Source organism: Magnolia sinica, chromosome 8 (genome assembly GCF_029962835.1).
Source record: "Magnolia sinica isolate HGM2019 chromosome 8, MsV1, whole genome shotgun sequence".
Taxonomy (NCBI): Eukaryota; Viridiplantae; Streptophyta; class Magnoliopsida; order Magnoliales; family Magnoliaceae; genus Magnolia; species Magnolia sinica.
Window position 1 is genome coordinate 2,997,381 of NC_080580.1, and position 24,910 is coordinate 3,022,290.

The window sequence follows — 24,910 nt, forward strand, 5'->3', positions numbered from 1 at the left end:
TGAAGAATAAGCAAGAGGAGCCCAAAGCTAGTGAGATGAAAGCGGCTGGGGTTGGACTAAAAGTTAGTTGGAAATTTGGTCAAAATGCAACCCTATAGGCCAATCTTTCTGCACAAGAGAGCAGTAATGGTATGGCCTTTCAGATGATTTTATAGGCTAGAACATTGGTTTGCTATGTTCCACTGTGGATGGACTCTGACATGCTCCAAAAATATATTCAGCCGGATAATCTTAAAGTTTTTATTCAGGAGAATCTTGACCAGAAGGTTTCACATGTAAACTCCTAGAAGCCAAATCCTATTTTTTAGTATCTAAAACTTCCCTGCCATTATTTCAAATCACAGGTGATGGACCACAATTTGTGGGCTTGATGTTTGTAATCTAGATGTAAAATACCTTTGTTATGAGTGGTCTAGATGTTGCACAAGTTGATACTGGTTTGTGTACTGCAAATTGCCTCTTCAATCTCTCCTCATGCCACTTAACCTAGCATTTCTCATCGAGCTATTTTCAGAAATTGACCCTTTTTTTTGAAGATTTCTTTGTTTGGATTTTATTTTTTTTTTCAATTTAAGGAATTGCAGGGAGTTGTGAAAAACCATGGTGGATCTGTTCTTATTAGATGCTTGTTTTGGTCTTTTGGATATGCATGTATTGAATTTTTGTAACAAAAACATGATCTTTACACTAACAATAACATGCTTTATAACTTGGCTATGGAACAAACTTTTTGGGAACAAAATTATTGGAACTTAGTGTTCTATGTTTTGGGAACAAAAACTATTTGGCTCAACATTATAAATCCTACTCAGCCAGAAAAATCGAAACAATGGAGCTTTACAAATCATTTTCCACCAGAAAGATTCGGAAAGAGAATCTCACTTCAGTGGTGAGATGACATGGCAAGATTTGATTGATAGGGTCGCATGCTTATAGATACCCAACAGTGTAAGGTCCACCGATCAAATCTTTCCACATCATCTCACCACCCAATTTAGGTATTACCTCAGAAAATATCTAATCCATGACTATGTGTATGAGACCATAGATGATGAAATTAGTTGAATGCCACACAACATGGATACCATTTGATATTGAATTTGGACCATCAATAATTTTTTCATGATTGCTCATTTATTTTGTCCTTGTGTGGCGCAACATGTTTTTTCTGAAAATTTGTTTGTGGGAATGCTATTTGGAGCATTAACTCAGTTTTGAGTTTGTTGTTTATTTCATGTAGGAACCTGCATCAGAGATACAGGACAAGATTTTATTTATGATTAATAATATTTCAGCTTCAAATATGGATGTGAAAGCAAAAGAATTTACTAATGTCCTGAAAGAGCAGTACTATCCATGGTTTGCTCAGTATATGGTGATGAAAAGGTAAGAAAAGTCTTTTGAATAACCTTTTAGTTTCATCAGCTGAGTTTTACTTTACTGGGACATTATATTTGACAGAGCAAGCATTGAGCCAAATTTTCATGAGCTGTACTTGAAGTTCTTGGAGAAAGTTAATTCAAGAATGCTGAATAAGGAGATTGTAAAAGCTATTTATGAGAATTGCAAGGTGCCTTAGCAAAACTTTTTTGTTACCCCTGGTTGTCATTGTCACCATACACTTTTTCCAATCTCCCATAGACACGGACGAATGAGGTCCAGCCAGAGCTTCTACAATGGATTTTCAAGTGCTTGGAATGCAGTTTTGTCATCAGGAACGTCGAACAACAATTCAAATACACTGAGGTGTTAGATTTTATACAGATTAATATATTTCTGTATAATGTGGAAACCGAAAAGTGCAAAATAATTAGAAATCAGGACAGGCTGAAGCACGTCTGAAACGCTGTCCTTAAAGCGTTATTTGCCCCTACTCAAGTGAATTGAGCATGCTGGTAGGTTACAGGTAAATAGCTTTTAGGATACGACGAGCCTTGTGTGGGTCTGCGTTCAGTAAATACGAAGGCCCACCAAATGGAACTCAATTACACACTTTCTGGCAATATTACAGTATAAAGGAAAAAAATCCCAAAAGAAGAAGAAAAGCAGAGAAAAACTTCTGCACAGGTCAGTTCAAATCTTCAGCTACTGGTTCAGTTGAAACGTTCTAGACCACACCGCTGGTCTGTTCTTCAAGCTAAGGTATAAGCCTTGCTATGTTGTTGGAAACACTAGAATATATGAGTGGAGAGGGGCTGACTGTCTCAATTCGTATGGATTTGCTAAAGTGAGTTGAGATGGTTTGGAAACCCTTCCAGGTCCTCCTTTTATAGGCTATGGTGGCTAGGGAGTTATGGTCCAGAGACTTAAATTCCATTAAGCTATTTCTGGCTGTTGGAAAACTAGCCGTTTTATGGCCATTTTCTGACTATTGTGCATGAACCATCAACCTGCTGCATGCTGACTGTTGTGAGACAACAGCTAGCTGTTTTCTAGCTGTTGGGCTAGCCATGCAGCAGTTACAGCTGGACCCTGCACTAATGGCTCAACTGTTACAGTTTCTGCTGCAACAGCTCTTTTCAGTCCCTCTATTTATACTGAGAGATCTCTCTCTCAGTCCTTTAGTATCTCTACTAACTAGTCACCCGCCATAGCCCCTTAGTCGCACTGCGACTCGCACATGTCTCGCTCCGGTTCGCTCAAGGTCGCGAAGGAGCGACCCTCTGCAACACGATGCGCCTCTACCGCCACACTGCCTCACATGCTCACGCCCTCGCACCGAGCCCGAGCTCGTGACCGAGACCGAGACCGAGACCGAGTCCGAGTCCGAGTCCGAGACCGAGACCGAGCCCGAGCCCGTGCCCGTGCCCGAGCATGAGCCCGAGCACAAGCACGCACGCGGGTGTTCCAGTGCTACGTACTCGAACACATAAAGGTCCATGGTCTACGGACTAGGTAGGTAAATATTATAATACTCCACATCTTTCATATAAACCACATGTTTTTCTCTTCTCTTTTCCATGTGGGACTATTCCCAAAAAACCCGTAGAAAAGTATTTTTTCAAAACAACTTTTTATATTATATTTTATTTTATTATTAAAATATTTTTTATTAAAATCAATATTTTTGCAACAATCCCCCACTTGATTTTTATAAAAATATTTTCTCGGTTAAACAATACTGCCAGAATAATTTGCTTATATGCATAAAGAAAGATATCTTTCGATTTTAATCTTTCCTTAGTGTAAGTATTTCAAAACTCTGTCGAAATGACTGGTAGCTGCAGCTTTGAACCAGTTATTCCTAGATAAAAGAATTGGAAATATCACACACATATTCGCTATGTGTTTGTTAGAGTTCCTACAATCTTGCTCAGCACAATTAATGACCATGTGCTTATCTTAATTCATGAACGATTCCGAGGAGAAAAACTCCTAACTCTCATGAGAGACGGCACCATCTCTACGTTCATATAGGTGAAATCCTTCCAGTATCTCCGTTACTATGAGATACTTGTCCTTATAGACTGGATTTCATTTAGAGTTCTAAGACTCAACCCTCTATCGTAATGCTCAACACTTATCTATTATGAATGAGGTTTTATAATTTTAGTGCTGAAAAACTTTCCACATATCAGTGACTTGTTCTTACCCATTAAACCCAAAATTAGAGATTTTCTGACTTTAGGTTGGGTTACCATCACTGGTGGAACTTTTGTTGAAGAGTTTCAACCCTATCCCTCTAAATGTAGCCTTTATTACCTCTCTCGGTAGAGGTTTAGTGAAAGAATCTGCCAGGTTATTGCTTGATTTCACATAAGAAATAACAATGATTCCATCTCGAATCAATTGTCTGACATAATCATGTCGAAGACTAATATGTCTAGACTTACCATTATAAGTCCTGGTATAGGCTCTAGCTAATGTGGCTTCACTATCACAATGTAGTGACACAACCGATATAGGCTTTACACAGCAAGGAATTTCTAAGAGAAGATCTCTTAGCCACTCAGCCTCTTTGCCTGTTGCAGCCAGGGCTATAAATTCAGACTCCATAGTCGAATGCGTTATGCAAGTCTGTTTCTTGGATCCCCAAGATACAGCTACACCTCTTAGGGTGAATACCCATCCTGCAGTAGACTTGTTATCCCCTGCACTCGATATCCAGCTCACATCAGTATATCCTTCCAATACGGCAGGAAACTCTGAATAGAATAGTCCTAAGTCTTTGGTTGCTTTTAAGTAACTAATGACTCTACTTATTGCATTCCAGTGTTCAATACTGGGGTTACTAGTAAACCTATTAGGTTTACTCACAGCATATGCGATATCAGGTCTAGTGCATTGCATAGCATGCATAAGACTCCCTATAGCACTCGCATATTCTAATTGTGCAACTATTCTTACAGTATTTTCTTTTAGCTTGATACTTGAATTAAATGAGGTATTTGCTTCTTTTATATTTAGATGGTTAAACTTGTTTAGTATCTTCTCAATATAATGAGATTGATATAAACATAACCCCCACAATATTTTTTAACTTTGATACCAAGAATGGTATCAACTTGTCCAAGATCCTTCATTTTAAATATGGAAGATAGAAATCTTTTTGTTTCAGTTACACCTTCCATTTTATTACTTATTATTAACATGTCATCAACATACAGACAAATAATAATGATGTAACTACCATCTACTTTAGAATATATGCATTTGTCAGCTACATTATGCATGAAACCATGAGAAAGTATTTTGGAATCAAACTTCTCATGCCACTGTTTTGGTGCTTATTTTAATCCATACAATGATTTGACTAATCTACATACTTTATTTTCATTTCCTGGTAGAATGAATTCTTAAGGTTGTTCCATGTATACCTCCTCGTTGAGGTCACCATTCAGGAATGCAGTCTTTACATCCATTTGGTGGATGTGAAGATGATGTATGGAAGCTAACGCAAATAATATCCTAATAGATGTTATCCTAGCTATAGGAGAGTATGTGTCAAAGTAATCTATCCATTCTTTTTGTCTAAAACCCTTAGCTACTAGTTGAGCTTTAAAGGTTTGGATAGTCCCAACAGTGTGATATTTATTCCTAAATACCCACTTACAACCTATGGGTCTAGAACCTGGAGGTAAGTTAACTAGTTCCCATGTTTGATTTGATAGTATAGATTCCATTTTATCGTTTATAGCTTCTTTCCAGAAAGCTGAGTCTCTAGAGGATATGGCCTCTTTATATGTTTTAAGATCATCTTCTATAGTCATTACTATAAGTATTTTTTTTATAACATTTTTTCTATCTCCTTCTACAAGATGGAAAATGATACGTTGTGAGTCTATATAGTCATCTCATAGACTCTTCTCTATTCTTGTCTTTTGACTTTTACGAGGCTCAATTGGAGCTTCCACCATCTGTGGAGCTGTGCTATCTGGTTCTCTATTAGGAGTTTAGATTTCGTTATCCTTTGACTCCAAGGATAGTGAGTTTTTAAAGAACTCAACATCTCTTGATTCTATTATTGCATTAGACTCTATGTCTAGAAGTCTATAAGCTTTACTATTTTATGCATACCCTACGAAGGCGCACTTAATAGCTCTTGGTCCTAACTTAGTTCTTTTTGAATCAGGGGTTCTGCAATATGCAAGACACCCCCACACTTTTAGATATCCTATGTTAGGTTTTCTACCTCTCCATGTTTCATATGGAGATATTTTATATTTTTTAGATGGAATTTTGTTTATTATATGGCATGCTGCAAGCAGTGCCTCTCCCCATAGACTTAGTGGCAACTTTGCTCTTATCAGCATTGAGTTGACCATTTCTACTAATATTATATTCTTCCTTTCAGCTATACCATTTTGTTGATGTGTGTATGGCGCTGTACATTGATGTATTAGTCCATGTTCTTCACAGAAGTTATCGAATTCATTGGAGAAGTATTCTCCTCCTCTATCGCTACGGAGAATTTTTATTTTCTTATTCAGTTGATTCTCTACTTCTGCTTTATATATTTTAAACATGTTTAATGCTTCATCTTTACTTTTTAATAGGTATACATACACATACCTAGAGCAATCATCTATAAAGGTTATGAAGTACCGTTTACCTCCACGAGTAAGAATGCCGTTTAACTCACAGATATCACTATGCACAAGATCCAATATTTGAGACGATTTTTCAAAACTTAGAAAAAGGTTTCTTTGTCATTTTGGATCTTATGCATACTTCACATTTTCCGGTTTCATTATCTGTGTATGAGATTAAACCATTCTTAGCCATGAACTTCAACGTATTATACCCTATATGGGCTAGTCTATCATGCCATAGTCCAGCGGATTCAACCATATACGCAAGTGCTACTTTCATTCAGAGAAAACTTAACCATTCCGTTATAAGCATATCCATTTTCGACAAAATTCTCATTTTTGGATAGAATTAGTTTATCTGACTCATACACCACCCGCATGCCTAGTTTTCCCAGAAGATTCCCAAAAACTAAGTTTTGCCTCATGTCTGGGACGTGCAGTACATTAGTTAGAATCACTTTCTTTCCAGATGTGAATATCAGTTCGACAGTTCCTTTGCCGACGACCTTCGATCAGACTTCATTACCCATTTGGACTTCTTGACCATCGGTGAATTCCTCATAGGTTTTGAAGGTTGATTTGTTGTAGAACACGTGTACAGTAGCGGCAGTATCATACCACCAACCTGGAACTTTGCCTTGGATGGTATTCACCTCAGTGATCATAGCCACGATATCGCCTTCTTCTACTGCACTTGCCTCTTTTTTAGATTTGCGATAGTAGCATACTCGAGTATAGTGCCCGATTTTTCCACAGACATGACATGGGCCCTTGAACTTTTCATTTTTCTTTTGGGTATTCTTCTTGAATTTTTCTTTATTAGGTTTCAGGGAATCGTCCTTCTCGGGATATTTGTTATTAGTGTTTTCTATAACATGTACCTTAGACGAGGTATTCCCGTTATCATTTTTTCTATCGTGGTTACGGGATTCTTCCTCAATCCTGAGGTGTTTCTGGATTTGTTCCAGTGTATAGTCCTCGATTTTATGCAGCAATTTCTTTCTATAGTCTTTCCACATCGGTGGCAATTTGGTGATTTTAGCCCCGACTTGAAATGATTTAGGAAGATCGGTTTTTATCGCTTTGATTTTGTTTACTATTAGCTGCAATTATTGGATTTGGGGTAGCAATGGTTTATTATCTACCATGCTGAAGTGAAAATACTTGGCGATGAGAAACTTGTTGGTACCTTCTTCTTCAGCCTTGTATTTGAATTCCAGAGCGGCCCAGATCTCCTTTCCTGATGATGTCTGTTGGTACAGATCGTACATGTGGCCGGAGAGAGCATTCAGAATGTGTCCTCGACATAAGAGTTCGTCTTTGACTCTTTTGGTGCGGGCAGCTACTTGTTCAGGTGTGTCGTTATCAGATGCTTCAGGTAGTGTTTGTAAATTTGGATCTAATATGTAATAGATCTTCAGCTTTGTTAGGAGAAATTTCAGCTTATCTTGCCATCTTGTAAAATTGGTTCCATCGAACCGATCAAGACGTATCAAGTCTTGATTCATCAACTTGATGGATGAAACACTATCGGCTTCTATCAGTAAAATAACGCTTTACGATTGTTAGATTTTATACAGATTAATGTATTTCTGTATAATGTGGAAACCGAAAAATGCAAAATAATCAGAAATCAGGACAGGCTGAAGCACGTCTGAAACGCTCTCCTGAAAGCATTATTTGCCCCTACTCAAGTGAATTGAGTAAGCTGGTAGGTTACGGGCAAATAGCTTCGAGGATACGACGAGCCTAGTGTGGGTCTGCATTCAGCAAACACGAAGGGCCACCAAATGGAACTCAATTACGCACTTTCTGGCAGTATTACAGTATAAAGGAAAAAATCCAAAAAGAAGAAGAAAAGAAGAGAAAAACTTTTGCACATGTCAGTTCAAATCTTCAGCTACTGGTTCAGTTGAAACATTCTAGACCACACCGCTGGTCAGTTCTTCAAGCTAAGATTTAAGCCTTACTATGTTGCTGGAAACACTAGAATATATGAGTGGAGAGGGGCCGGCTGTCTCAGTTCGTATGAGTTTGCTGGAGTGAGTTGAGATGGTTTGGAAACCCATCCAGGTCCTCCTTTTATAGGCTATGGTGGCTAGGGGGTTATGGTCCAGAGACTTAAATTCCATTAAGCCATTTCTGGCTGTTGGAAAACTAGCCGTTTTATGGCCGTTTTCTGACTGTTGTGCATGGACCATCAAGCTGCTGCATGCTGACTGTTGTGAGACAACAGCTAGCCGTTTTCTAGCTGTTGGGCTAGCCATGCAGCAGTTACAGCTGGACCCTGCACTAATGGCTCAGCTGTTATAGTTTCTGCTGCAACAGCTCTTTTCAGTCCCTCTATTTATACTGAGAGATCTCTCTCTCAGTCCTTTAGTCTCTCTACCACTAACGCCTCTACAGCCACACTGCCTCACATGCCCACGCCCTCGCACCGAGCCCGAGCCCGAGACTGCGCCCAAGTCCGAGTCCAAGTCCGAGACCGAGCCCGAGCCCAAGCCCGAGCCCGAGCCCGAGCGCGCGCGCGTACGCACTGGAACACGCAAGGTCCATAGTCCACGGACTAGGTAGGTAAATATTATAATACTCCACATCCTTCATATAAACAACAGGTTTTTCTCCTCTTTTTCATGTGGGACTATTCCCAAAAAACCCATAGAAAAGTGTTTTTTCAAAACAACTTTTTATATTATATTATATTTTATTATTAAAATATTTTTTATTAAAATCAATATTTTTGCAACATGAGGTGCTTTCGACTCCTTTAAAAACCAACCATCCACTCTTTTTTTTCAACTTCCACAAAAAGAAGTGTGGCTGTAAGCACGCCAATGACTACTAAATATTTTTGCAGGTAGTTCATCACGTGGGCCACCTTTAATTTCCCATCTTTCTCAAGCAACGGTTGGATTGGGTGATCTTAATGATGTGATCAATGGCTAAAGAAATAGACGATGCATATTGATTATCCTAGAACATGCCCCATGAATCATTTCGTTGTAAGATACGTGCCGCACATTGACACGATGACTCGTCCTAGTCACCAGGCTAGCCATGGGGCGTGGATTTCCTGCGAAAGCCTTTGGCAGAAAGTACCTGCGCAAGGATGCTGGGTAGGGCCCACCACCATGTTTGTGGGAAATATACTCTGTTGATCCGTTTGGCAAGCTCATTTTAGGACAAGCGACCAAAAACGAGTTGGATCCAAAACTAAAGTGGACCACACCAGAGGGAAAATTGGGAACAGAAATACCTACTGTTGAAACCTTCCTGGGCTCCACCTTGATATTTATATGTCATCCAAACCCTTTATAAGGTCATTACCACAGGGATGAAGTGAATTTATTTATTTTTAAATAGCATGAAACAAAGCTTTTATGGTCATAAGAATGTTTCAACAGTTCTCACTGAATCCCCACGGTTTCCTCTTGTGTGGCCCACTTGAGTCTTGTATCCACCTCTTTGTTGGTCTTGTCCTAGGATGAGCTCGCCAAATGGATAAATCGCACTATATTTCCCAAAAACATGGTGGTGGGCCCCACCCAGCATCCTTGCGAAATCCGCGTCCCTAGCCATGCGTATGCACTGAAATTTTCTGGCCGTCCATTTTTCTCATATAATTGGCTCCTCTGATGAATGGTGGGACCCAAATCTCGGGTCCCAGTTCTGACATGTGTACAGCGAGCACTTCTCTCACCATTGTCTAGTGAGCCTCCAAGCTACCAGCCGGTCCGTTACTCTATTGGGCCTAGAATGTTGGAATCCAGCCCAGTAATACCCATCCCAAGCTGACACGAATTTCCCACACGAGCCAGCGCAACAAAAAGCTCCGTGGGGCCCACTTTAATGTGTGTGTAAAATCCACTCCGTCCATCATTTGTGGCAGATCGTGTTGGTTTGAATTGCCAAGAACCCATTCAGATCAACAACTCAAAAGGGCCACACCACAGGGAAACATGGCAATGGAGACACCCACCATTGAAACTTTCTGGCGCCCACCGTGATGTTTTAAAACCATCCAAACCGTTCACAAGGCGAGTCCAAAGGAAGAAAAGGAAATTCTAGCTCGATCCAAAACTTCGGTGGGCGCGTAGAAGCTTCTAATGGCACCGTTTTCCGTGATGTGGCCCACCTGAGTTTTTGATAGGCCTTAGGCTCAGTAGATAAAATGTCCTAATTGAGCCGGCGAAAACTATGAACGGCGTGGATGTCACGTACATATCACCGTGGCTGCAGAGAACTTAAATTTGGGTTGATCCGAATAGGCAAAATCCCAGCCGTTCAAACGTAAACCCTAAAACGTGCTACCACCCACCTTCGACTATAAAAGCCATGTCTCTGCGCCTTTATCAGTATACGCCATCTAGGGTTAGGGTTTTACCTTCTCCACAAAGGAAGAGACCATACACATCTGAGGTTAAAGAGACAGCAGCCGCAGCTGTCCGCCTTGACCGAGCGCCCTGCTTCGTCTTGGCCCTCTCAGTTTTACGATTTTCTCCCATTTCTACGATTTTCTCCTATTTCTAGGGTTAGGGTTAGGGTTTTTCTTTCGAATTTCATCAGAGTAAGAGAGAGAGGTAGAGATGGCGGTGAAGGCCAAGGCATCGAAAATGAACAAGAAGGAATTGTACAATGTGAAGCTCTGCCAGCTCTTGGATCAGTACAGTCAGGTACTGATCGTCGCGTCCGACAACGTGGGGTCCAATCAGCTCCAGAACATCAGAAAGGGTTTACGTGGTGATTCAATCGTTTTGATGGGGAAGAACACGATGATGAAGCGGTCCATCAAGTTGCATTCCGATAAGACCGGGAACAAGGCCTATCTTAATCTCCTACCGTTGCTCGTGGTGCGTGATTTCTGTTCTTGGTTATGAGTATTTTCGTCTTTTGATTCTATTGTCTGGATCATGATTTTTTTTTTTTTGGTTTGGTTTGATTGTAAATGCAGGGCAACGTGGGGCTGATTTTCACAAAGGGTGATTTGAAGGAAGTAAGCGAAGAGGTTGCTAAATACAAGGTATGGATTGTTTTTTTTCTCATTTTCTTAGAAGTTGCTGATGCACTTTTCAAAGTCAGTTGTAGTTTTCAATTCATATTGTACCCCTGTTTGTATGGATCCATTAATTTCTTCTAACAATATCTGTTGGTTTTCATTAGCGGGGCCCTTTGTTTGGGGATCTAGACCATTGATATGTCTGGGGATGGACCATGTCCCCCAAATCTCCTAGATTGGAAAATACCCAATGACCAATATTTGAAAATTTTAAATTTAATGTGGACTACTGTAGTATTTCTTATTGTTCTATGTGGGACACATGACACAAACTTAAAATTTTCCAATTCACGAGCTTTTTTTGTGTGAAATTCCACCCATGTCCAGATGAAGAAAAGGAATGGCATGATGGAACTGAATTGAAATAGTAGATCCTTGATTCTGACGCATATCTTTTTCTTGAAGATCAGGCCATCAAATTTCTCCATGGATGCAATGAAAAAATCAGTATAAAATGGTTGTGGCTCAAGGTTTCAAGTATTGTCTGAAACTTGTACATGTCTGTATGTGTGTTGGTATTGTCCAAGAGGGATATGGTTGTATCATCTTGTAAACCATGCGTCATGCCAAAGCATGTTTCTAATCCTTGTTGTGGATTGGTATCAAACAACCTAATAGCAGCAATGTTAGTAATCACAACATTCCCCCGCTCTTCTCCTCCCATAGGCAATGCATGCCCAATGGGAAGCAATTCATACTGTAAAATGAAGGAAAATGTTTTTTTACTCTTCAAAGTTGCTGAATTTCAGTCATGGTAGACATTGCTGATATCTAGTTGTAGATTAGGGATATGTTGACTGCTGCTCAGTCCTAATATCTTCCTTCTTTTACTGTTACATGAGATCTAATCTTGGTATTACAAGTACTGCTGAATATTGTAAGATCCATAATCAATTCAGCCTTTAAGAGTCTAATTGCATTACCCACTTATCAGGATTGAAAACCTGCCAATAACTTTTGCAACTACACGTGACACATTATATAATTTTTCTTATGAGGATAGGACCTCAACCTTAATTCAGTGTGGTGATTGTTAGGCCTTGAAGTAGTCTATGGATTTATATGCCGGGCCTTGAAATATTGTATGCATTTATACTGTTGTTGCATGTCAAAAGGAATCTAAGCCCAAATTGGGAAACTGGGACCATGTGGATTCTAGCCTATAAGACCTACAGATGCAAACCCTAATGCAAATACCCTTTGCCTGATTTCACTACTGCAACTTAGCTTTGCTCAACCTGAACCCTAATGGTCCAACCTGAACTTTAGGATGTGTTGGGCTGGGCGTGTACTGAAAACTCTTAACCTGACAAAGGCATTCCATAACGGTAATGCCATAATGGTTACCGCTGTTACTGTTACTGTTACTGTTTGGCCGTTATGGCGTCTGTATCGCTCTGTTTTTTTTTTTTTTTTTTGAAAAATCTGTTTTGGGACCATTACAGGGCTGTAATGGGACCATTATGGGTCATTCTTTCTGTAGTGGCCGTTATGCCCATTTCACCCCTGTAACATGTAATGGTAAAACCGTTACTGTTATGTACTTGTTTTGGCATAACATGAACCTGATCCCAACCGACCCAGGTACTTGCACTCTATATATGATGCTATTTTTATGTCAAACGTACATGCTATGAACTTTAAATCATGGCCTGCATGGAAATAAGGTTCATGAGAATTGTGCATGCTGTGTTTATGCTATATAATGTTCATGTTTGGAACTGTCTATGCATGGAAGATAGGGTTCATGATTGGAATTGCCCTGTGGCCTGCATTCTGAGTAGCAAGTAGTCCAGTTTAACTTGAATAGACTCTCTAAACATTAGGAGTTTTATCATCTAATTGTATGGTTTTATTTGTTTATGAGTAGTGATTAAAGATATTTTGCTAATGTTATTTTCACAGTTATTGATGTTATGCTAATGATGCTATTTGATGGTTAGATTTTTTTTTTTCAAATAATTGTGTTAATAGACTAGTTGCAGGTGTTAACCCAACCTAAATTTTGTAAGAGTTGATTATTCAATATCATGGTTGGGTCTGGGTTGGGTTAGGCCTTGGGATGACTCTTGAGCTTGGGTTGGGCTTGATTTGAGTCTCAACCCAACCCGACCTGCCTGAGTTGCACCTCCACCTAATACAAAGCTTAGCTAGGGCACATATCCTTACAGGTAGTGGTAGTTACTAGTCAGATGATAGAAAATATTTACAATTTGTTCCTGTTTTCCATTTTTACAAGTGGTACCCGAGGTTCCACAATCTAGGCCTTTCAAATGTTAAACCAAATAGGCTGAAACTTGACCCTTTCTGATTTTCATTAATAAAATCTATGTTATTTGCTTAACAAAGAAGAAGAAAAAAGCATGTAGTTGGTTGAAAAAGAGACTGCCTCAACATTTAATGATTACTGGCAATGTCTTCAAAACCGTTATGATCGCATATCATATTAAGGGTTGAATTATTTCGAATCTCAAATTGTTTCGTAAATTGTAAGCTTTTGTTTTTTGATTTCTTAAAACAATTGAAAGCACCTGAAAAAATACAAAAAATTCAAAACAAATTAAAACCATCGATAATCCATTTCCCATCAAATATACACCACAAAAAGCAATTGAATATTATGCTATACAGTATGCATATCATGTGTAGAATTGTAAAATTGTAGAAGGGGTAAAAAAGAAGATAAAGTGGATAAAAGAAAGAAGAAAAAATGATAAAGAACAGGGACCGACTTTTTTATATTTTATTAGCAAGATTTTTTTCATCTTTTATTAGCAAAGGGATAAAAAGAAAGAAAAAAAATTGAATAAGAGTAGAGATTTTGATTTTTTTAAATGTAATTTTGGGCCCATTTATGCAATTCTACATTATCGTACAATTTGATAGAATAATCATACGATTATTTAAGATTTGCTATGTGGGTGTACGATTTGATATGACACATTGTCAATCATATGGCACAGACAACACTTACTACTGTACACTGTGGATGGACTGGATCACTAAAACATCAACTCCACTTTTTTTTTTTTTTTGTTTTTTTTGTTTTGAAAGCAACGAGGCAAATTCATTAGAAAAAGAAGAGAATACAAAGAGGGCTGCTGAGATAGCAGCCACTAGGCAAAACTAGAGACCTAAGAAAATAAGATTAAAGTCTTTTTAACCCATAACATACGACACCCATTCAGCAATCAACTTTTTCGCATAGGAACCCACTGATTTAGGCATAGCTTGCAAGTCATTAAAGACTCTATCATTCCTTTCCATCTAAACAGCCCACCAAATGGCAATAATCGCCATTCTCTAGATTCTAGATTTCACTTTGCCTATTTTATGGCCATGCCACGTTGCAAGCAAGGAGGCGACAGTATTAGGACAGTAACTCGTAAAGTTGAACCGGAGCCAGAAGTCCCAGAAAATAAGACTGATAAAGGGGCAATGAACGAAAAGATGATCGACTGTATCTTCACTACGCATGCAACAGCGACAAATATTGACAATCTGCATCCCTCGCTTCCAAAGGTTATCGATCGTAAGGATCCGGTTCATAGCAGCGAGCCAGCCGAAACATATTTCCAGATGAACGGACAGATCTATGAAATGGGAGCAGGAGTGGGGAGTAAAGCCGCATAGAAAGATTTAACAGAAAAGTTGCCGGACCTGTGACGATTCCAAATCAGCTTGTCAGGGGAGGAGATACCCAAAGAAATAGAGGAAAGACTTTGAAGGAGGTCTACATATTCGTCTACCTCCCAGTCCCACAGGTTCCTAACACAGTTAATTTCCTAGCCCCCACTGTTTTTCGAGAAGGAATAGTTGTTGGCAATTGAACTTTCTTTATTTGCCGCAATACAGTAAATGCCTGGAAATCTGCTTCTCAAGGTACTGTCGCCCATCCACTGATCTTCCCAGAACTGGATTCTCAAGCCATTCCCCAGACTGAAACATATGTAAGACTGCACCTTAGCTTTGTGGCGAAGGATGCCTTTCCAGATAAAGGAAGCTTTGTAGGAGGAGGTGTTTTTGTCCACCAGCCAGCTGCATCAAATCCGTATTTCCTTTTGACGATGATATTCCACATAGCTTCAGATTCATTGCCCAAACGCCAAATCCACTTACCTAGAAGAGAGCCGCATTCATAATCTTGAGATTCTTTATGTTAGCACCCCCGTTCCTGAACTGAGAGCAGACTTCCTTCCAGTCCATTAAATGGGATTTCCTGTGGTTATCCTTGCCGCACCAAAGGAAATTCGTCTTGAGCGCATCAATGCGATTCAATACAGCAGCCGGGCATTTGAAAAGGGACATATAATAGAGAAGAAGATTGGACAGTGCCGCTTTAAGTAATGTGATTTGACCTCCTAGCGACAAATATCGACATTGCCACGTTGCTAGTTTGTTGTGAAATTTGGCAACTATTTTATCCCACATCTCCAAGGGAGGGAAACCAAGAGTGAGTGAAAGGCCGACAAACGTGGTAGGGAAGGAGGCCGAAGAGCATCCCAGAGTGACTGCATACTCCGCCAGGGCCTGGTCCGACAAATTGACACCATACAACTTAGATTTGGCGATGTTGATCTTAAGGCTTGAGACTGCCTCAAAGCAACGAAGAGTCGTATGAAGGTTTGAAACAGAAGAGTCGTCAGCCTTGATCATAATTAGGGTGTCATCAGCAAATTGAATGTGAGATATAGGATAGACCGTATCAGCGACGAAAGCACCTCTATACAGCCCCACAGCGTGCTCTCTGAGAATCGTTTGAGATAAAGCCTCTCCAATCAGAAGGAACAGAAGGGGGGAGAGAGGATCCCCTTGGCGAAGACCTCTAGATGCCGGGAAAAAGCCGTGAGGAGTACCATTTAAGAGGATAGAGAAGTGCACAGAGTCGACGCACGAGCTGATCCATCTTCTCCATCTGTCCCCAAATCCCATACGCGTCATCATATACTGCAGGAACTCCCATTCAACATGGTCATATGCCTTTTCGATATCGAGCTTGTGAAAGATAGTATTTCTTCCGGATCTGTGGGAGGAATGCAGGCATTCATTGGCAATCAACGCCCCATCAATAATTTGTCTCCCTTTTATGAATGCATTTTGATTTTTAGAAATGAGGCTCCCCATAACAGTAGCTAGTCTAGAAGAGAGGATTCTAGCTAGGATTTTGTAGGGATTGCCAACGAGGCTGATGGGCCTGAATTTCAAAAAGGAAGACGCACCTGAAACTTTAGGTATGAGAGATATAAATGAAGCACCAAGTCTCTTGGAGAGCTTCTCCCTCTCGCGAAACTCATGAAGGAAGTCCATAATGTCTAATTGAACCATTTCCCAAAACACCTGGAAAAAGGACATAGTAAAGCCATCTGGCCCTAGAGCTTTATCCCCAGATAAAGCAAAAACTGCCGCTTTAGCTTCTTCAGTAGTGAAGGGAGCCTCCAGCATATCTGCTTCCGATCTTTGTATAGTAGAAAAGGCTATCCCATCGAGGCGCGGTCTAGACCAACCGTCGGATGAGAGAATGGATTGAAAATGATCTATGGCACATTCCGCAATCTCATCTTTATCTTTTATTAACCTATCATCGACCCTGATGTTGTGAATGGCTTTACGGCGGGCCCTGAAATTGGCTATGTTGGGGAAATATTTGGTGTTTCTATCGCCTTCTTTGAGCCACTTCACTCTAGATCGGACCTTCCAGTTGACTTCATCTTCCAGAGCTCGAGCTGATAAAGACTGGATAATTTGGATGCGTCTGGCTAACGATTTGATCGGAATCTCCTCGCCTTCATTAGAAACGTCGATTTGCTGAAGTTTTGCCAAAAGAGTCTCAGTCTCTTTCTCTCTTTTACTGAACTCATTGACTCTCCAATCCTTGATTTTTCCTTTGAGGAGTCTGAGCTTGCACGACAGTCTATGGCCAGTGAACCCTTCTATCTGGAAAGAGCTCCACCACTCAACCACTTTTTCCTGAAAGCCATAGACATGGATCCACGCTGGGTTGAATTTAAAGGGCTTAGGGCCCCAATCGACTTTTTCCATGGAGAGGATAATCGGGCAGTGATCAGAAGTTGTTCTGGGGAGGGCGACCTGATAAGCTATAGGAAAAGCCTCTAGCCAATCCGGCGAAATCAAAAACTTGTCCAATTGCGAAAGAATGGGAGACCTGCGGCAGTTGGACCAAGTATAAGAGGCCCCTGACATAGGAAGATCGATGAGCACCTTAGCTTGGATCCAATCAGAGAATTGGAGCATCGCGGGCAAAGTTCTCCTCTACCGAGAGTGTTCGTCCGTGAAACGGATGACATTAAAATCTCCTACGTAACAGGTAGGACCTGGAAAGGAATGACTTGAGGAAGTCAGTTCGTCTCAAAAAGAAGACCTGAGAGAATCATCATTAGGACCATAAATAGCAATAATGTCACAACAGAAGTTGGATGACTTAGCTTGGAGAATGACGGAGACTAAGAAATGTCCGATGAATGAAGATTGCAAATCCCAGAGGGAGGATTTCCAGGCAACCAGAATTCCACCCGACGAGCCCACAACGTCCCGCGTAACACGATTAACATCAGAAGCTCTCCAAATCGACTTCATCAGCTTGTCAGAGAACCCGGGCGCTTTAGTTTCCTGGAGACAGACAATGTTCGTGTTCCTTCTACTGATGGAATCCTTAATGATCCCCCTCTTTTGAAAGTAACCCATCCCCCTTACATTCCAAGAGAAAATAATCATTGGGGAACATTGCTACCCCGGGCTCCCTTTCGACCACGACGACATGCCGAAGAAGACGATGGTGCTAGGCTTGTTTGGAGGCGAAGCAATTCTCTGTTGGAAGACCGCTGAGCCGGCTTAGAAGGGGATCTGGTAGGTGATAGAGGTCTGCCTCGGTTTTCAATAAACCGGAATAAACTTATGTAGTCTCCAGGTTTGTTCCCAAAGGATAAACCGAGAGCTCGCCCGACATGTCCGATCGCATCTCTTATCCACTTCTTGTTATAAATTTCATTGAAAATCTCTCTACTCTTCCCTTCCGAACTAGATGCCGAAAGAGTGTCCTGTGACTCCTGTCGAGGAGGACAAGTACCATCGTTTTGCTGCTGAGGGAGACAAAACACTTGCAGGGGTTCCACATCTAACACTTCACTGGGGAAGTTCTCCTGAAACAGAGTCAGAGGGCCCGATTCGGTCCATTCTGAAATCTGGGCTGGGGACGCTGCTGGGGACGCAGGGCTGGAAGGCAGACTCTCAAAACCGACATCAACTCCACTTTTACAAACTCAAAACTCTACAAATCGTAGATATTCTTGGTCGATCTCTGTATGCTAAATGCCTCATGCAACAGATTCTTGTGGTGCCTTGTTCTTGTTTTAAAGTATAAACCTTTGTAGAGATAACAGAGTCGTTCAGATATGACGGAGGTGGCTGTGTCTTTGGTGAAGCCTCTTAAGGAGGCTCTAAGAATTCTCTGGTGGAGCATTTCTGGTGTCATAGTTTTCAGAGGAGACTCCAAATGTTTAGTTTTTTGGGCCTCTTTACCCAAATCTGAGCCTTAGAAGCTCATTTTATTTTTAGTGATATCTGTCTTATAGCCTCCAGGTCAAACATTTTGTTTGACCACACGGATAGTCTAATGAAATTGCAGATGCTCTTGCTAAGATGGTGTAAAGCCATGAGCAGGGGAGCTGTTTTCATTTTAACCTTCATAGTATTATTTTCATTCTCTCACTCTTAAAAAAAGATTTTAGTATTCTCCATGGCATGAATGCTGCATGCTTTTTGAAACTAGGGATTCTAATTGTAAAGAACCATCTTGCTTAAAGATTTCTAACACTGAAAACCATATCTGTGACTCTTTTGTCATGTTCAATTACTGTTGCAATAGGCTTAACGCAATAGTTATACATGTTATCATTCCAGAGCCTCATTTGCACTGGCACTTGTATGATATAGTGATAATCGTATTTGTTTTTCTGTTTTTCGGTTGACGCTGCATGTGATTATTGTATGCACTTGTATGATACTGTGATCGTTAGCTTCTGATGACACTGCATGAGAATTTTGAGTGCAAGTTGGTTGGTGTAACATAATGCGACCTCTCCATGAGATCTAACAGTTTCACCTTGCATCTCGTGTTGTCTTCTCTTTGATCAGGTTGGAGCTCCTGCGCGTGTTGGACTTGTAGCTCCTATCGATGTCATTGTTCCACCTGGCAACACAGGGTTGGACCCATCTCAGACTTCGTTCTTCCAGGTGCTCAACATCCCTACCAAAATTAACAAGGGTACTGTTGAAATCATCACCCCTGTCGAGCTGATCAGAAAGGGGGAAAAGGTGGGATCTTCTGAGGCTGCCTTGCTTGCAAAGCTTGGGATTAGGCCCTTCTCGTATGGCCTTGTCGTCTTGTCTGTGTATGACAATGGCTCTGTTTTTAGCCCAGAAGTGCTGGACCTCACAGAGGACGATCTGATTGAGAAGTTTGCGATTGGTGTTTCCATGGTGACAGCATTGTCTCTGGCCATTTCTTACCCGACTTTGGCATCCGCCCCCCACATGTTTGCAAATGCCTACAAGAATGCTCTCGCCATTGCACTGGCAACTGAGTATTCATTCCCGCAGGCAGAGAAAGTGAAGGAATATTTGAAGGTTGGTTAGCTTTTATGTATATATTTTGTGGGGTCTTTGTAACACCTCTCCCATGGTAATACTGAAGAGTGCCTTTTGTGTTCTGACGGATTGATTGTGTGGTGATGCAGGATCCAAGCAAGTTTGCTGTTGCTGCACCAGTTTCTGCTGGAGAAGCTGCTGCTCCAGCTGCAGCTTGTGCTGCAGAAGAAGAGAAGAAAGAAGAGCCGGCAGAGGAATCAGATGATGATATGGGCTTCAGTCTCTTTGACTAAGTGCCTTATTAGATTTTGAGGTTGCAATGCTTGAGTTCTATTTTGATACATTTTAGTTCACTTTCGGTTTCTAATAGTTTTATGGGTTGGATTGCAATTTCATTATTAGTTATATTTTGCTGAACATGTGCTTTTTTTTTTTTTTTTTTTTTAAAGTGGATAGGTTGTTGAGTGTGCCAAATCTTTGAATACTCTTCTTTTTTAGTACTTCAACCGCTCTTGGATTTGGGATTTCAACCCCAATGAAGTTACCGCCATCTCGTCAACATATCATTTCATTCAAATCACAGGAATTGAAGTTCTCCTCTCTTCTTTGTTTACCACTTTGGATTTTAGCTTCTTTTTTGCATGACACATTTTACTCCAACCCAACAGCTGAGGCATGGCATGACTGTTGGACCCGTCCCTGGTCAATAACTGTCCCAGTTCATATCTAGTTAATATTTTAATATCTGGTTCATATCTAGTTAATATTTTAATTGTAAATGGTGGTATTGGCCTCCCAAGTGGCCGTGCTGGACATCCAGTTTAAGATAGAAACCGTAGTTCACGTAAGTAGAGAAATGGTGTGAGCTCCAATATGGAATTAATCTCGAATTGGTTTTTGGATTTGGTGCACCCTGTGTCATTCCATTCACCTACCGATTTGTGTTGCACCGAGTGGCATCAAGCTCACCTCCTGATGTGGGTTCGTAGGATAAAGCCATAGTTACATCCTACACAAAAACCGGTTTTGGGGAATGCTAAAAGCCTTACACTCGGTTCTCTTGAATATGCTTTTCAGCAATTTATCACTCTTTAATAGAAATCTATGCTTTGCAGCGGTTTATTCATTTTCTCTGGAGAGAAATCTATGCTTTGCAGCAGTTTTTTTTTTTTTTTTTCATATTCTCTGGAGAGAAATCTGTCTGTTTTCAAGTTGGGGCCTGTCACCGGGCATCTAGAATAGGTATTTGAAAATTCACACGTTCTTCAACAAAAACCCATAATCAAAGCAGTTTTAAGCAATGAAAAGAGATGCTATTGCTATCTTTATTTTCTTTCAAGCTAGTGAATGCTTACACTTAAGGCCTTGTTTGTTTGACACTTTAGTTAACAGTAATAACTTGTTAGGGATCCGTGTTTATTAATATTAGAGAGGAATGCTACCTGCTCTTGTGAGAACTTTTTGAGAACCATCTCCTGTGATATGAGTGCAGGATCTGAAATGTCCATGTGATGCAGCACCCTATGAAACTACTAGAACCCAACTTTTACGTGGGCTATAGAATAAAAGTTGGGTTCTAGCGGGTGCCGCATCACATGGATGGTACAGATTTTGTGCTCATATGACGGAAGATGAGTTCTCGAATAGTTCTCACGGATTCTCTCATGAGAATAGGTTCATCTCTCTCTCTCTCTCTCTCTCTCTCTCTCTCTCTCTGTATAAACTATCACGATTCTTGTCTTTTACCAAACCATTAGCAGGTTCGTTAACAATTCATGGAATAAGGTTAAAAGACACCAAAAGAAAAGAGTGGTCGACTCCTCTCTGTAGTCTTACATCGTGGGTGTACCTCTGTAGTCCTTTTTGTCTCGATGGTTCTCTCATTTAGGAAAAGTCTGGAACCTTTGGTGCAATATCTCTCACAAAAAAAAAAAAAGTATGAAAACTTGGGTCGAGGCAATCCAAAACTATTTTGAAAGACATTGGCTCATATAGTAAGTGGCGCCATGGCACCTGGAGATTGGATGCCTAAGGTTTCGAGACTGTAAAATTTTTGTTGCTCAGTCAAACCCCGATTGGCTTATCAGATGAATGGTCTTAAGATCACTCAACCATGGCCTCACTCCTGCAAATGACAAATAAAAGAAGAAAAAAAAAAAGGGAATCTGTAGGATACTAACCAGTTTACACTTATTTTTAGCGCTCTAACTTGGTCGGTATCATTATGCGTTTAGCAGACAGGGATCGCTACCAAGACCTCAAGGGTTGAAACGAGGTATCTCCACTCAGTCTGCCAGTTGAGCTATGGATCTGGGTGTTGAAAAGATCTTTGGTTGATTTCCTTTCAGCGCTACGTATTCCACTCTTAATGCATTGGCATGCGCCCCATGCCTTCAAAAGGGTGAATCATTCACGCGCAACCATGAATGGTTCTATCATGAATTTGATGATGATTTCCTTAAATTCTTGTCCTCTCTAATCCTTTCAAAATTGGAGATCTTTTTAGAGATGTTCGGGTGTTCGAGAAGATTCGAAGATTGAACCCATGTCCAAGTTAATCCAGATGTTGTCGGGCCTTAATTAGGAAAGATAGACATAGCAGTTCTGTTATGTTTCCTAGTCTGTATATCAATCAAGATTAATAGAATGAGAGAACTAAATCCAACCTATTTCGATAATATATTGGCATCATGTACCGAATCCCACCTCACTCCTGATCATCTCCTATGGGATAGTCAAATACGGATGACGGTGTAATATGGATCGTCCAACACCTCGAAGTTGACAATGTGGGGCTATAAACAGAGGTATTGATTGGCCATAATTGACTAGATCCAGCCCTTGATATTCTTGAATCTTGGTCTGGTTGTCTTTATTGGCAAACGTCGGTGTTTCTAGACATAATCTTTAGAGGGCCATGAACACCCCATGACAGATCAATTACAAGATGAAGATTTGAGAAGCTAGAGTGTTTGGATCCAACTGGAGTCATTTTCAATCCAAGTCGTCAATTCTTGGAGAATTAGATGGATTCCTATATTTAGAATATCGACATAAGCACAAATAATCCAGAAGCAAAAAGGAAACTTAGCGAGGGTGTTACTGCCTTAATAATCTATAAAAGGAGTAATTGAAGAAGATCTCGAGGCCTTATGCCAAATACATTAATTTTTCTATTATTTATCTTTTTCTTTATTTTTTCTATACCATAGCTTAGCATGGTTTACTGTCTAGCAGCTTCCAATATAGTACTTTAAGAGTATATATAGTCTTTTTGCAACCTTAAATTGTATACCGTGATCATCTAAGTTCCGATTTGGTTGATTACACCCGCCTCGATCATCTATTTCGATAAGCGTATTGGGTACTTATTATTTTCGTTTGTTTATTCACTTGGTTGTCTCGCAATTTGTCAATTGTAATGAACACCGTTTCACAATTTTAATAAAATCAACAACATTTTACCTTCTTTAATTTGAATATGCATATTTGTTTATTGAGAATTGTTTTGAACTTAAAAGTATTTGTGAAAAAATAAATTCTTAAGTGTATATACTCATGTCTATTGTTGCAAGGCAAAAAGAACTCATTCAGAAGGATTAGCCTCATTTCCTTTCACTAATCGCCTAAATGGAGCGCAACATTAGTGGCTGAGAGGATCTTGGATCTTTCATCCTAGTCTCCAATTTATCTTTCTTAGAGAAGTGGGCACCAACAATTCAAGTGAGACTTGAGGTGAGTAGGTTCTGGCATGCCCATGCATCCTACTCACACACGTGTGTCAAATTCTAACCCTCGCTCACACGAGTGGCCTGTACAATCTGATTGAATTAAGTGTAACACTACTTATCTTATCAGGTTAAGGTTGGGCATTTCCCCTATGAGAACCCACTGATTGACTAAGAACATGCCTGTGATCAGAAACATAATAATGATTTCGAAAGGGAGATGCAGTTAGTTTTCACAACATTGGCCGAGGAAGGGTAAATTCATCATAAACATTTAACTCCTTTGTGCCATGAATGGTTGAGATTTTGCCCAGAGAGGCTCACATAAATTTCACTTGCTTCCTGATGCTTCTTTCAACGCATTTTACCATCACACCACTCTCCATGAAACACATGCTCTGTGAGACCCGCCCTAACGATTGTGTGAAATGTATGCTATCGATGGCTGGCTGATAAAGGACTTTAGTGGCCACAACAAGAAAAACAGTGTAAATGGGTTGTCCATCGTTTCCTTCTCTTTCTATAGCACTAATCCCACATTCTTCTGCTGCCTCTTATTTTTCCCTCCTCCCCTCTGAATCTCTCCCTTTCTCTCTCTATCCTGTACTTGTTTTGCCAGGGTGTAAGGCCAATTCACCATTGTATTTTTAATATTTTTTGATAAATAAATATCTGGGTGGAGTTCTCCGTCTTTTTCTTCCCCAAAACGAAAGAAAACTGAGTGCCAATTTGGATACAACCACAAAAGGGGTTTTCCTCCACAAAAGTATGTACTGATTTTATGAATCCATCTTAAAAAACCAATGACTGGTATTCAGAAAGGGGGGGCCTTTTAATGCCCTTTTTCAATGAGTGGGGGCTCAACTGGGTTTGAATAAAAGTACATCCCAATCCACAAAATGAAATGGTTTTGGCTCAAAACTGCAGTTAGGCCTCACATGCCTCTTTCGAGGGTTCATCCAAATGGGCCCAAAGTTTCAAAGTAACTAAGCGCCTGTTTGATTTTTCGGCTCAACTGTAATTACCATGTAAATGAGTAACAATTATTTACCTAGGTAATTACTGCATCCTTGCCAATGCAGATGTGACAACTTACTTTTTTAACACTTAAATCGAAAAATTATCAAAATTAATGTAGGGCCCACCGTGATGTATGTGACTTATCCAAACCACTCATTTGTTATGCCAGCTGAATTTAGGGTACAAGAAAAAAAATGAGGCAGACCCAAAGATCAAGTGGACCACACCACAGGAAACAGTGGGAATTGAACGCCTACCATTAAAAACTTCTTAGGGCTCATAAAAGTTTAGAATCAAGCTGATATTGGTGTTTTCCCCTTATCCCTATATATGTGACCGTATGAACGGGTTAGATGATGAAAAAACCTCAATGTGGGCCCAGTGAAGGAAACAACTTTCAATGGTGGATGAATTAAGGCCATTGTTTCATTTCGTGTGGGCCATTTGAGTGTTGGATCTGTCTCGTTTTT

At 40.3% G+C, this 24,910-nt stretch overlaps 1 protein-coding gene across 1 annotated transcript; it reads left to right on the plus strand.

Annotated features, from left to right (window-relative positions):
• The first annotated feature begins 10,403 nt into the window (after positions 1-10,403).
• On the plus strand, positions 10,404-20,124 carry LOC131252598 (large ribosomal subunit protein uL10). Its single transcript, XM_058253217.1, has 4 exons — positions 10,404-10,882; positions 10,984-11,052; positions 19,240-19,731; positions 19,842-20,124. The coding sequence occupies exons 1-4, from the start codon at positions 10,619-10,621 to the stop codon at positions 19,983-19,985; spliced, it is 969 nt and encodes a 322-aa protein (XP_058109200.1). The 5' UTR covers positions 10,404-10,618; the 3' UTR covers positions 19,986-20,124.
• The last annotated feature ends 4,786 nt before the right edge of the window (positions 20,125-24,910 follow it).